The 15,187-nt window shown below is 36.6% G+C and overlaps 1 protein-coding gene across 24 annotated transcripts; it reads left to right on the top strand.

Annotated features, from left to right (window-relative positions):
• The first annotated feature begins 1,105 nt into the window (after positions 1–1,105).
• Positions 1,106–14,344, top strand: LOC122047626. Of its 24 annotated transcripts, none has more exons than XR_006130606.1 (9): positions 1,106–2,282; positions 2,555–2,710; positions 3,322–3,369; positions 9,972–10,208; positions 11,633–12,132; positions 12,484–12,509; positions 12,592–13,235; positions 13,586–13,738; positions 13,813–14,340. XR_006130606.1 is itself a non-coding variant. In XM_042609021.1 (8 exons), the coding sequence occupies exons 4-8, from the start codon at positions 10,037–10,039 to the stop codon at positions 12,753–12,755; spliced, it is 351 nt and encodes a 116-aa protein (XP_042464955.1). In that variant the 5' UTR covers positions 1,110–2,282; positions 2,555–2,710; positions 3,322–3,369; positions 9,972–10,036; the 3' UTR covers positions 12,756–13,145. The 24 variants fall into 24 exon arrangements, 4 of the variants coding, with proteins under 4 accessions (XP_042464953.1, XP_042464954.1, XP_042464955.1 ...); XR_006130611.1 differs by lacking the exon at positions 11,633–12,132 and having other exon boundaries at positions 1,108–2,282; positions 12,592–12,630; positions 12,734–13,235; XM_042609021.1 differs by lacking the exons at positions 13,586–13,738; positions 13,813–14,340 and having other exon boundaries at positions 1,110–2,282; positions 12,041–12,132; positions 12,592–12,630; positions 12,734–13,145.
• Positions 14,345–15,187: the final 843 nt, after the last annotated feature.

Genomic DNA, 15,187 nt, shown 5'->3' on the forward strand with positions numbered 1-15,187 from the left:
TTATATAAAGATCTATCATTCAGAAATTCATAATCATCAATTTATCCAGCACTTTATCAATATTTTTGCATTTTTATTTCTTCAACAAAAAAAAATGATGCCAAATACTAATTGACACAAATAGAAAAACATACTAGGATTCATTTGTTATCAAGAATTTTGTAACTTTGCTTGGCAACAGCAAATCAAGACATCAAACACGATTTTTTGGGAAGGCTTATGAGATCCTCGATAGAATGATGCGAATCTGATGAATACACATGTTAAGTCGGGACAACTTGGCGAGAAATTGAGCGTAGTGGACAAAGTGAAATCTTCTGGTGGTACTCTTATCACTACTATCGGAAGCCCTTCATATCTTCGAAGCAGAGATGAAATTGAAAGGCGTCGATCATAGCACATTGACATATAACACAATGATCTCGATTCTTTGCCGTCACAAACAATAATGGAAAAATGCACTCAATGTCTTTAGAGGAAATGGAGAGCTCGTCATGCAAGCCTGATCTTCAAACATACATGTCATGCCATACTCGGTGAAAGAGAGCTAGACGGTGATTGGTTTGACTACTTAAATAACTCTCGATGCCTATACAGCACAAATACACAGCTTATGCCGAGTAGGTGATATCAGGTTGGCGACGTGCGTCTTTGATGAGATAGCACCGTGGAGGCGGGCATGCAAGAAGTCGAGCATAGGAACGTGAATAAGTATGTAGAAAAGATGAGAATTTTGATGAAACAATTGTAATCAAAGATGAGAACTTTGATTCTCTATTAGCAAAGGTTATTTTCTTCATTTTATTTAATTTTTATTGGCTCACATTAAATTAGAGAAATTTCATTTATAAACAAAAGATCAATTGAATATATTTTTATATTAATTTTTAAAATATATTTAAGGAATACATTTTTATAAAAAAAAATAAAAATGCTAGTAATTTGAGTTCTTTGTGGAATTATTCGAAATGATGAATTTCAATTTAGAGCATATTTCCTATTAAAAAATAAATAAATATCAATTTTAGTTGTTTTTCAATCGGTCAGAATGATAAATCGAAGATATTGGTCCAGAAATCAATGCATAGACGATATTTACGGGAAGAACGGAGTCATGGACAGTGTTCGTCCACTGGGAAACTGCCACGCGTCCTATCCGATACCATGCGTCGCCGGCCCTTGTTGATATCGAAATTGAATCGGGCCTCCTTGAAACCAGGCGGGATATGTGGATCAGAGATGGTCCACTGCCTGCTCCGCTCTAGTCCGGCCCGCCGCCACCCTCCTCAGGTTCCGTCCGAAGCCGCTTCACTGCCGAAGACTCCCGGTCTCCGCCTTCTACCTAACTTCCTTCTCCTCCTTCTGCGGTAGTCCCATGGACGGCCTCAGTCCTGCCACTATCCTCGTCCTCTCTGGCAAGTCCCCTCAAGAGGACGCCCTCGCTCTATCACTCAAATGGAGGTCGGATACAGTGAAGTTGATCGACGAAGAGGAACCAGAGACTAGGGTTTTAGTTGGTTTCGAGGCCGAGGCCGCCACCTTTGATCCTCGTACATACATGGGCGCCCTCAGCACAAGCCGGTTCGTGCGGCTCCTCATATTGTCCCCGAAGATTCCCTCCACCCATGACCTCGTTTCCAAGTGGGAGCAACCGAAACCCATCTCGTTTTTCTCCTCATTCCAGTTCTCGATTCGTTTATTGGGTTTTGAATCCCCCGCATTGGGTTTTTGTATCGTGGATAGGAACTTCGCTGAGCTTTCTCTGGGCACAGTCTGTGTTTCTGATCTGCAGTACAAAGGAAGAGGTCTTCATGAAATTGCAATTTTGGTTTTGGTTCTCGTTCACTGTTTCTTTGTTTTCTCTTGAGTCTTTGAAGTTTGTTATTCATAAAAGAATCTCTCTCTCTCTCTCTCTCTCTGACTATGAAGGTCGAGTGAAGAATGTTTAGGAATCGCCCATTGGTTGCCTCCTTTTTTGGTTGCCTCCTTTTCTCCTTCACATTGCAGATGGAAGGAAGCTACCTCTTTTGCAGTATGGTGTATCTCTTGCTCTATCTCTTGCAGTATGGTGTATCTCTTTTGGCTCTTCTTTCAATTTTTTTTCTTCTCAATTTAACTTTTGACCAATTATCTGTTGATTTATGGATATGATCAAATTTCAGGTTTGCCAAATCTTGATGTTAGAATTAAGTGGCCGAATGATCTTTATCTAAATGGCCTGAAAGTTGGTGGAATTCTTTGTACTTCAACTTATAGATCAAAGAATTTCAATGTTTGTGCGGGTAAACAGGTCCCTTCTTTTGTATTAGCGTGGGTTTTCTAATAATGTTATTTTTGAGTGCTCCTGACCTTCTAGTAAAACACTGGTACAATTGAAAACCTGTGTGAATTACAATGATTTGAAAATCTATTGTACTGGAATTATCCTCTTTTGTTGTATTTTATTTTTCTTGTTGGATATATAAGTTAAGTAGATGACTATAGCTTGTGTATTTGGTCTAATTTGATCCACTAGGTTCTCCTTAGGCACAATTTGTGAACTATTCTTTTACAGGCAATGGATTGAACTTGGACAATGAGAATCCAACTACATGTTTGAATGCTGCACTGCAAGAGATCAACCCAAGTTCACTTTGCCTAAGTAGAGAAGAAGTGTTTGCATGATTTTTCAATAAATTCGAGACTCTTTTTGAGATTTTCTTGACTGAAGGTAAATTCCATATTTATATTTTTCATTAATGCCATCACTATGCGGTGTTAGATATTTATTTTATTGTGCAAGGTCACTAGTCCTTTTGAACTTGTTCAACCCCATCTGTGGTTCGTGAGTCCTGGAACAAGGAGACTGACTTGTTCTGGATTGGGAAGCATTTATTTATTTATTTTTGATAATCCAAGTGTCCGAGCTTCATTCTACTAATTCTGAAGATAGAAGGGCTCGTTCAAGTTGATTTTTATTTCAATCAAGCTTCCACTTTCTATCAGTTTCAAATGTAAAAAATTGATATTATTCACTATAGTGGTTTTCTAGTGAAAGGTGGTGAGGAAAATGTTAGAAGCAATTAAATCTCAAATCTTAACCTAGACGCATCATTGGTATTTCTGCCTTGTGATTGTTACGTCCTTATTGGAAATTTGGGACTTAGATGGTTAACTAGAATTCCACTCCTCCGCTATGACATGCTTCCATATCCATATCTGATCCCTGCTTAGGCTTTTATTTTCTGCTTTCATTCTAATATTAATAGCTACCGAAAGATGTCAAATTCCAACTATTAACACAAATACACAAATTGTTTGGTTTCTTTTTTTCTCCTACAGGTTTTCAGCCTCTTGAGGAGCTTTACTATATAAGACATGGCCTCACAGGTATTTCAATATCATGGCCACTACTATCTATCTTTTGTAGCTATTGATGCTGAAATTTTTGTGCAAGTAAGCTATTTACTTCAATAAGTGTGCATGGAGAAAATTTGATGTGATAATTTTTCTTTTCTTTCTATGAGAATATTTATCTCTATCTTCTTGTCAATAAGTGTGCCTATTGGCAAATTGCTAGTTATGTCATGGATGATCCTATATTTGTGTTTAATTTGGATAATACACTTTAATAGAGGGGATCTTCAAGTTTTGTTAACATGACAGATATGTCATTTATAGATAATGTACCGCCTCATGCTTGCCAATCTTCAACTAGCAATGCAATACACTCAAGATTTTGTTTTTTCTTCCACTTAATGGCTTCTTCATATTGAATGATATTATGTTTTACCCAGTGTATTCAATAGCGGCGAATAGCGCGCTACATAGTGCGCTATCGCGCGCTACGACCAGCGAACGCTGCAGAGCGTTCGCTGAATCGCGATTGTCCCGAATAGCCCACGCTATTCAGGACAAAAGCGTCGATAGCGCACATAGCGTGCGCTATCATGCCCTAGCGCCCCATAGCGGGCGCTAAAATTACAAATTGCTGACCAATAGCTAGGGCAAAGGTGAGTCGAATCGTGACTGTGGCAGAGGCGAAGGTAGGGCAGACTGCAGAGGCGACAGGCGGCGATCGGCGAGCAGCGAGCGGTGACCTGTGAGTGGTGGCGAGGGACAGCGATTGGAGGTAAGCTTTTCTCCTTCCTTTCGTTTTCTTCGTTTAGGTTTTCCTTCTCGTTTTTTTTTCTCGAAGGAGCAAAAACGATTTCGCGATTTCCAGAAGTCGGGCATCTGGATCGATCCAGCGATCGATCCAGGGTCGAACAGAAAGGATCTGGATCGATCCAGCGACCGATCCAGATCCTTTCTGTTCGAAATCTGGATCGGTCGCTGGATCGATCCAGACCCTGGATCGATCGCTGGATCGATCCAGATCCTTTCTGTTCGACCCTGGAAGGATCTGGATTGATCAAGCGACCGATCCAGGGTCTGGATCGATCTAGCGACCGATCCAGATCCTTTCTGTTCGACCCTGGATCGATCGCTGGATCGATCCAATTCCTTGGATCGATCCAGATGCCCTGGATTGATTTTTTTTTTTTTTTTTGCTGATTTGTTTCTAATTAATTAATTATTTATTCTGATTTTTTTTTTCTAGGATTTTGATTGTCTAGTTAGAATTTGCAATGTCTACGAATTTATCAAAAAAAGATAAAAAAGATATTGGTTGGAAGTATTGTTATCAAAATGAAGGGGAAAAAGCTGTTCGGTGCAAATTTTGTCATCATATATCGAATGGAGGGATTACTCGCTTGAAGGAACATTTAGCTCAAACTCATAAAGGGGTTGCACCTTGTGTTAGTGTTCCGGATGATATTAAGAAAGAAATTAGAGAATCACTTGACAAAATTAGAGCATCTAAAAGTAAACAAACTGAATTGTTACGAGAGATCGGTGAAAGTCCCCAAAGTATGAGTACACAATCATCAAAAGTTGGAAGTGTAGGGGGAAATTCAATTGGATGTTCTGGATCTGGTAGTGGTGAATCAAAAGGTAAAGGTACTCTTCATGGGTTTGTTAGTTCCGAACCTCGACAAACAACCCTAAATTCGACATACAAAAAAGATTTGTTGGTTGATGTGAAGCGTAGAATTGGTCGTTTTATTTACTCTGCCGCACTTCCGTTTAATGTTGTGAATGATCCTTATTGGCTGCCTATGGTTGAGGGCATTGCGGAATATGGAAGAGGGTTCAAGCCTCCTTCAATGCATGAGTTAAGAACTTGGATACTTAAAGCTGAGGTTGATGGCATCAACCTAATATATGAGGAGCATAAAAAGGCATGGAAAAAATATGGATGCACTATTATGTCCGATGGTTGGACGGATGGAAAGAATAGAAGTTTGATCAATTTTTTAATAAATAGTCCCGCCGACGCTTTCTTTTGATGCATCAGATTCTATTAAAAATGGGGAATTGATCTTTAAATATCTTAATGATGTTGATGAGGTGGGAGAGGAAAATGTAATTCAAATTGTCACGGATAATGCTTTGAATTGCATTAAGGCGGGGAAAAAATTATGGAGACTAGACATAGAATTTGGTGGACACCTTGTGCGGCGCATTGCATTGATCTAATGTTGGAGGATATTGCAAAGTTGAAGATTTTTTCTGACACAATTGAGCATGCTAAGATGGTTGTGAAGTTCCTTTATGGTCATGGGACTATACTTTCTTTGATGAGAAAGTATACAAACGGGAAAGAAATTCTCCGTCTCGTTACTCGCTTTGCTACTTCATTTCTCACTCTTCAGAGTATGTATAAGGTTAAAAGGCCACTTGAACAAATGTTTGCTTCCGAAGATTGGGTTAGTTCACCACTATCTCAAACAACTCAGGGGAAGGTCGTGAAGAGAATTGTTATTAACGATCCCAACTTTTGGCCACATGTTGCATTTTGTGTTAAGAGTGTTGTTCCTCTTGTAAGTGTGTTAAGGGAAGTTGATTCGGAGGAGAGATCGGCCATGGGATATATTTATGAACTTATGGATAAGGCAAAAGAGACAATAAAATTTAATTGTGGGGGAGTTGACAGAAAATACAAACCCATTTGGAAAAAAATTGATTCACGATGGACTCCACAACTTCATCATCCTCTACACGCGGCCGGGTACTATTTGAATCCGCAATTGCGTTATGAAGAAAGATTTTCTTATTGTGATGAAGTTAGAGATGGATTGTATACTTGCATAGATAGGATGTTGTCTTCTGATGATCGTCTTAAAGCAGACATCCAATTGGACTTATATAATAAAGCTGAAGGAGAATTTGGAACTCCAATAGCAAAACGAACAAGAATGTTGCGAACTCCGGGTAAAATTTTCTTCTTGTAACCGTTCTTGTAAAATTATACTAGCATTCATATTTTAAAATTATATACATTCTTGTAATTTTTTTTAATGTTATTACTTATTAGTCTTGTGGTGGGAATGTTTTGGAAGTAAGACACCCGAGCTTACTACATTTGCAATTCGAGTGCTTGGTCTCACTTGTAGTGCTTCGGGATGTGAAAGAAATTAGAGCACTTTTGAATCGGTGAGTATTCTAAGTTTCTAACTCTACTTGAATTTTAATTGTTTTATAATTTTCATATCATTGTTTATTTTTATATATATATGTTTTCTTTTTTGTAATATTAGATTCATACAAAAAAGAGAAATAGGCTTGAACATGCAAAGTTGAATGCGTTGGTGTTTGTGAAATATAACTTCAAGCTTAGGGAGAGAAGTATTAGGAGGAGAGACAAGATTGATCCCATTGTAGTTGATGAAATTAATTCAGATGATGAATGGATAACTGAGAAAGAAGGTCCAGTTCTCCCCGTAACTACTAAATGGCTTGAAGATGATGAATTATTTGAAAGTGATCCTATTGTGAGTGTGCCATCTGCTACTTTTGAAAGTCTTTTCGACTCAGATAAGCGAGTCGAAGATGTTGAGGATATAGTTGAAGTTCCTCCTACGAATTCAAAAAAAAGAGTTGCTGAAAATTCAAGTAAGCACTAAGCATATGCAAATTATTTATTTATATCTACTTCATCTATAATTGATTCTTAAATGTTGTATCTCTTATATAATAGGTGGAAGCAAAGACAAACAAGCAAGGTTGAGTCTTATTGATGTGGAAGATAATCATCTTGATGCTGAAAATTATGGAGTAATTCCAACTTTTGATAGTGGAAATTTTCCAACCATAGACACTATTGATGATGATAGTGATATAGAGTTGGATGATACTGATTATTTTTAAGTTATGTTGTTTTAATTATAAGACTTTTTAAATTGTTGGTATGGGATATTTTGACATGTAATGAATTATTATGATTAATTTTAGGTTATGTTATTTTTATTTTACTTATATAAGTATATTTTATTTTTTAAAATTTAAACATTGACGTGCACGAAAAGCTTGCGCTATACGCTACGCTATTTACGCTACGCAATGACAAGACAAAAACGCTATGAACCAACGCTACGCGATTTAAAACACTGGTTTTACCAAACTAGACTTGTTATTTGTCCTCAACAATGGTAGGAAAAAAGTTTGACTAATTGTATTGTTTATGTCCTAATGTTAATGTGATTATAATCTTCCCTTAACTTGCCATCATATAGGCCTAAATTTTCTGAAACTTCTTATCTGTAGTTCTTTTCTTTTCTATTATCCTTTTTGGAGTAATACAACTCTGTTATGCTTATAAACTTCTTATCTGTAGTTCTTTTCTTTCAACCCAGGTACCTGAACCTAACCCAACCCCAAAAAAGTTTGAGTTAGATTTCGAGTCCAACCCAATTTGACTATATCCTAAAACTCTCAATCCTAATCCAATATTTTTCGTGATGACTCAAATCGCCTTGCATATAGAGGTATTTTAGATATACAATTATGGATTTCACGTTCTACCAAAAAGAACTCTTTTAATGATATAAATAATTGGGCAAAAAATCAAAATGATGCTCCATCCCACTAACTCTCCCAGTAAAATAAAAGAGTTGCCCTCAGTATCTTTCATGCATTAAATTTAGATGGATTTGACATGTTCATCAATATTTACATTGTAGCAGTTACGGTTTCGTAGCTGCTACAACGCAAATACTACCATGTTCACAATTGTAGTAACTACGAAATCATAGCTTCTACCATAGTTTGTAGGAACGTGATCCTACGCTTGATCGATTTGGGATCAGGATCGGATGGATTAGATCATAGAATCATATGATCCTATCAAAAATTCTTGAAATTTTATGATTAAACATTATCTTAATTATACGTGATTAATAATTTAAAAATGACTAAAAAAATCATTTGCATATAAATAGATTAATAATTTTGCATATACACGCAACTGTCGATATTCGACACCATAGTTGACATTGTTATCCAATTTAAAAGCCAACAAAGTGGTTGACGTAGCGGAAACTATTGATTCCGTTAATTTGAACAGAATGTTGGAAATAATCTTTTAAAGATCTGTTGATCAGCAGAATATCAAGAAATAGGCATCCAAAACAAATAATTTGGGAAAATGAATGGCAGGAATATTATTAATGATCAAAAATATTCCCCCAAAATCAACTAAATAAATGTTTTAATTAGTCTCAAAATCCTAATTTTGCAAAAGATAAAAATAACCTAAATTATAAAGTAATAAAAGGACTAAAATTCTTCTAGGCTTTTAAAAATGATTTAAATTACATTTTTCGGGCTTGAGACTGAGTTGTTACGGGTTAGACCCCGATAACAGTTATAGGTCATTCAACCCGAGTCAAAAGTTAGTTTTCTTGCCCATGGAATCATTTGTAACGTAGGATCATATCGATTCTACCGATCTTGCTCTGATCCCAACGCAGAAAATGATCCCAACCGATCCAAGACCGTTTTGGTACTTTTGGATCATTGGATCATGTTATCCTACATTCTGGATCACGATTCTACAAACTACAGTTGCTACAACAGTTGTAACAGTTACAATATGGATTCAACTTGCTCTCTTAATATTCACATTAGCCGCTACGAAAGTAGTTGCTACAACATGTGACGCCCCCACTTTCACAATTTAGGTGAAAGATAATAATGGAAATAATATACTAGAGTTGAGTAATTATAATTTAGAGTTCTTTTGATTTTCTTCCAAACATTCAAGTGGTTAGCCAGGAAAGAAGGATAAAATGATAGAAATTGTAATAATTTCCATTAAAAATTATAGAGTTGTGAAGTTATTTTAAATCTAAAATAAAGTATGGTGGTTAAAATGAAATTTACTATATTTTATCTATGAATACCCTCAAATTTAATTAGGATTTGTAAAAAGAAAAATTAACTTGTATAGTTGGCGCCAAATAATTTTAAAAAAATTATAAAGTAAAACTTTCTCTCTCTCTTTTAATAATCCACGGGATACAAATTCTATTTTCCAAACTTTTTAATGGTTTTAAGGAAAATATTAAAAAGAGAGACTCAGAGCATCCACTATCGTGGGAGCTCTCCAAGAAATCTCTCGATGACACATCAACATCACATTAAAAGTAAAAAACCTCACACATCTTTCCACTATTAAAACATCTCTCAACAACATCTTTATGGATTTCACACTTTTTTGTTATATATATTTCTCATCTCTTTTTTTTTTAAACAAAAACTAAAAAAATATTTTTTTAAACAAAAACTAAAAAAAATATTTTAATAAAAAAAAATGAAGGAGCAGCTCCCTAAGCATGCTCCCTCCCACCATAGCCACGTTGACGAAGGAGTTTCCATTATGGATGTCCGTATGACATCGAATATTCATCCCATTCAAATACATTTTCTAAACTTTACAATAATTATGAGGAAAAGGGGGGAATTTTTTAAAAAACACAAGGAGGAAAAAAAGGGGCTAAAATTAAAAATTACAATATTCATCTTGTTCACCTCCAAAAGCACCACGTCCGTGCTAAGATGCTGAGTGGGCCACCAACACCTCATCATAGTCCTCCTTCTCTTTGTAGCTCGTTGACGCCACCCCTTCACTCTCCGCCATCATCTTCCTCTAGTCAAGATTGTGCAAAGTCTCATGGTCGCTTGCGAACTGCCTCATCTTCCCAGCATCGATGCATGCGCCAAATTTGACGTCGGAGCTGCCGCAAGGCATGGAGGCCCGACATCACCACCAACCGCATCGACGATTGACAAGTCCATCAAGGACGCCTTCACTGGCAAGGCCTCCGACACGAAATCCACTGACAGTAAGTGTCCTCTACTTCTTCCTCTTTTTTTTTTTTTGCTATGCTAAATCCTGCCCATTACTCATGCTCTTGTTTCTCCTGTTTTATGCCGTGAATGACAGTGCTGGTCTTGGAATTGACGATTCCTTGATTGATCAATAATGAATTTTCTATGAAGAACAACTTAGGAATGTGGGCTGTAATGGAGCTGTAGGACATGATAATCATTTAGAAAAAAAAAATGTGGTTCTGTTATGCAAACCACTTGCAGAATTGGGCTATTTGAGGATCTGAATGATCTTACTTTTGATTTAAATAGGTGACACCATAGGATAGGTAGTTCGTTTTTTGGGTAATGAGAAATTGTCCAATGCTACCTAAACTGAGTGATTGATCCACAGTGTTGTAACTACACAGAGAAATAAAAACCCATGGCCTGTTTTTCACTTGTCAAACTCAAGTATTTGACATTTTACTGGTCATAGTTGTTTTCACCTAGGGTACTAAACAGGGTTTACACATTACTTAGCATCTTTTTTATTGTGAAGATCCAATCACACATATCAGATGATGATTATGCTTTATTGTGTCTAACTAAACTAATATCATTGGTGTCCCACTGGAAATATCAAGAATGGTGAACGGTCAGGTATTATGTTGGACATACTAAATTAACATAATTTTTTTTCATTGTTTAACACAGTGTCCTAGTTTTTTAAAGTTATTGGGAGTGTCCCAAGTCATTGACACTGTCCACAAAATATTTTATCCTTCTCAAGATATTTTGTTGTGACATGTCAAAAGTTCTCTAACCTCTGAGTAGAATGTGGCATACATTTCTACTGTATTCCCTTAAATGAATTTAGTTATTTAAAAAAAAAAATCAAGAACTAAAACTAATAGTTGTATGCTATTAGAGATGGAGAAGAAAATATACTTTTGTTCTTTTTAGAATACAACTTACAAAGTGTTGAAATTCCATCTCAAGTGTATAAGTTGTGCTCTTCCCAAGTGTATGATGGATAAACAAAAGAAAATTATGGGATTATTTAAAAGCCAATATATTACAGCAAAGAACATTTGTAGTTTCTGTTTTGTTACTATCAATTTAAAACACAAAAATGCTGGTCAAACCTTCACATGTATTTTGCATCGTGTATCATTCTGCCTTCCCAGTAATTAATTTGAGTAGCTTGTTGGCAGAGGTATGAAACAACTTGGAAAGCAACCCTTGAATGTTGCTTTTTCTCTCTCTGCACCATCTGAAATTCTCATTCCAATTTAGTGGTAGCTTGGCCATATATGGTACATGACTATGCTATTTAGTGAATTCAATTGGTTCCCTGCAGTCAGTAGCTGCATTTGTTTGGGTAGTAGTTTTTTAGTAACTTAATAGGTAGAATACCATGTTATCGTGGTCTATTGATTGTTATTGACTGATGCAGAAATTCCTGCGAAAAGAAAATTTGAGAAACACAAGAAAAAAGTTCTCCATTATGAGAGCTTGCTTCAGAAAAATCCTTTTTGTCCAAACTGTTCCATCGCCTGGTTACTCTCAACATTGCATGTCGGGATGGTGAGAAGAATGTATCTATTCTTGAGCGCCTCATTAGCATATGTCCCAATCTCAAGGACCTCGGACTCAATCATGTCACCTCTCTAGAAAAACTTGTTGGCCTTTCTACACAGGGCTCCACAGCTGGTAGACCTTGGAATTGGCATTCTCATAGGAGAAGATCGTTCATGATTTCTCTCCAAGCTTGAATATGCTTTTGCTCACTTAAAACATCTGAAGAATCTATCTTGGAAAGCTGGACCATTTTACTTACCAACAATATATTCAATTTGTGAAGGTCTTGCAGCACTGTGTCTCCATCAGTCTAGCATACAAACACCAGAGCTCTCAAAAGTAGTTAGCCAGTGTAAAACTCTTCAACAGCTATGGGTATATCTTCATGGCCTCGTCTAATTAATATAGTTTTCTTCATTTGGAGCAATTGCATCTTTTGATATGCTATCCAGCTATTCCAGTGATAGGGTGTTTACTTTTACAATGCATGTTTTTTTTAAAATTCCTTATTGATTGTTTGTCTTTTCTCTGTGTACATGTTTTCGTACAATTCACTATTGGCAGAGACTTAAATTGTTAATTTTGGTTTTATTTTTTTGCTGCAGGAATGAATTTTATCAGTAGAACAGTCACTAACAAAAAAGTCTATATCATTGTTTTATTTCCCTGATAGTATGTCGTGCTTCTGTTTGTGTATGCATATTAACAAGGGACATGCTCTGTCAGGTTAGGGACTTAATTGAGGACGACAGGTTTATTGCTGTGGCATCATCTTGCAAACTCCTTTGAAAATTGTGAATATTTCCTTCTGATTGACATTATGTCCTCTCACAGAAATGGGCCTCATTGCTGTCTTTTCTGGTTGTGTAATGCGTGAGTCTGTTCTCTATTTTTGCCGGCAGATGACTAATTCTGCCCTCCTTACTATTGCTAATAATCGCCCCAATCTCACATATTTCCACTCTGCATCATGAAGCCTTACACCCCTGATTGGCTGATTATATTACTCAAGAACCTCTAGATGCTGGATTTGGGGCTATTGTTGAATCCTGCTAGGACCTCTCTCCATATCTGGTCTTCTTACTGATTGCGTGTTCACAACAATTGGGGCCTCAGCAAATCGTCTTGAGAGGCTCTCAGTTGGTTGTGGTGGTGATGGAGATGCAGGTCTTCATTACATTCTATCTGGTTGTAGGAAATTATGCGTGCTGGAAATTAGGAAATGTCCGTTTGGGATCAAGGCATTGTTGGACAATCCAGATAAACTGGAGACAATGCAATGCCTGATGTCGTATGGGGGAATGCAGATTATTAGCTAAGAAGATGCCACGGCTTCACATGGAGGTTATTGATGAGAATGGATGAGGGTCGTTGCAGTCAGTGATCATTTCTCTGTCAAAAAACTCTACATTTACAATAGTATTACTGGCCCAAGAATTGATGCCCCACCTTCTCTCTTGACTCTTTGGTGAAATCAGGTATTAAGTGACATCATCTTTATCTTGTTTGCCATCCTAATTGGCTTTCATGAAGTCAAACTCTTTGTTTGAAATGATGGGAAAGCAGTCAGTTTATAGTATCAAGCTCTGCATGTTTAGGACTTTAGATTTCAATCACTGTAAGTTATCAAGAATTCTCCTTTTGATCCTCACTTGTCAATGAGTTGTGAGTCTATGACTTGTGACATTTACTTAACATATAGAGCATTTCTTGACTTTTGGTTTAATATTTTGAGGATTATATGCCACCTCCAAGAACTAAAGGGGGCAGGCTATTTTAAATTGTGGAGCTATTTCATTTTATTAACTTATGGATGTTCTTAACATAGATTTTCCTATTAAAGTGGAAGGGAAAAGATAGGTATGCGTGCGGTCGGTACCCGCAGCTGCCTGCGCCTCGTGTGGCGTCAAAGCCGGCATTTGAAGAGGGCTGGGCACCGCACTTAGCGTTTGAAGCCAGTGGGATTCTCGGCTTCATCCTGGTAAACCTTGATGTTGGATTCCAGTCGTGCATGGATTTTGGTCGCTTACTACGGTGATTTTAACTGAACAATAGGAAGGGCAGAAACGATTTGAGCATACAAAATGTTACCTTAACCAACAATTCTTCATCAGTAATTCTCGAGGATTTGAGGGCTGTTTGTTATACCACACTGCCACATTCGATGGCATCTTTCTAGCGTAAGCCAAACAAACAGATGAAGAATCTAGAAATGCACATCACATCAGACGAGTGATCTTGAAGGTTCAGAATGCCACAGTCGATGCTGTTGTTCAATCCTTGCTGTCTGATCAATTTTGCAGCCAAATTCAGCTGGAAACAATCGCAAAAGTTGTGAGAAGACTTGCCGGTGAGTTCTTCGATGGGCTGGAATCGATCGGCTTTGCCAGGGACACGAAAACCATGAACTATTACTCGATGCCCTTTGCAAAGAGGAGAAAGTTGAAGTGGCTTGAGGAGCATTTTCAGCACTCAAGCCTCCCATTGCTCCCGAGGCTTATACTTTCAATATTTTCGTTCATGTTGTTTGAAAAACCTTATTACTCTTTACAAACTCATTTTTAAAAACATTTTTTTAAAAAAAAAATCAAGCCATTTTAAAAATGAATTTAAAAGATTTTTTTTCTTCAAAATATATTTTTTTTAATTTTAAGATATTTTGAGAAGTATTTGAAATAATTTTGATTATCACGTGACTGGCATGCGTTCCACAACTAAAGAAAAAAAAAATGAAGTGCACAAACAGTGAGTGAGGATCCCAATCTTTACAATAATCATATCCTTCATGGCGCATTCTAAATCTTAAATCCTAATCGATGCAGGAATACCTAGATGAGGAACTGGAAGCGGGTGCAAATACAGACGCGGAGAAGGCCCGGGGGACCAATCATTCAGCTGCTCCGGTAGATTTAATCGGTGCACCATCTTCCTTATCGAACGCTTTCTCGCTTTAATCGAATGCCTCGATCACCGCCCAATCACTCACATTCTCTCTCTCAAATCAATTTCTGACCGTAGAGCGAGGGGCATGAGCGTTCGGCTTGAGATACGAGTTAAGAAAAATAATATGCTCAAGTAAATACTCAAGGATAAATATATAAATGATGGAACATATAAAGAGTGAAATGTGAACGTGGTCCATGAATTTCTATATCTATCTAGAGCATCTCAAGATTTCTTGAGGCTCTAGGCAAAAAAAAAATTAAAAAAACAAAATTTTTTAATATATTTTTAATTTTCTTTAACATTTTTCATTTAGATTGAAAATAATAATTTAAAAAATATTTTTAAAATTAGTTATTAAAAAAAATATTATTTTTTAAAAAAACTAATTTTTGATATAAAATTTAGTTTTGTATTTTGATAATAATTTTATTTATTATTAATAAAAATATTAAATTATTTAATCTTTTTAGTTAGAATGTCAAAT

Source organism: Zingiber officinale, chromosome 2B, assembly GCF_018446385.1.
Source record: "Zingiber officinale cultivar Zhangliang chromosome 2B, Zo_v1.1, whole genome shotgun sequence".
NCBI classification, from domain to species: Eukaryota; Viridiplantae; Streptophyta; class Magnoliopsida; order Zingiberales; family Zingiberaceae; genus Zingiber; species Zingiber officinale.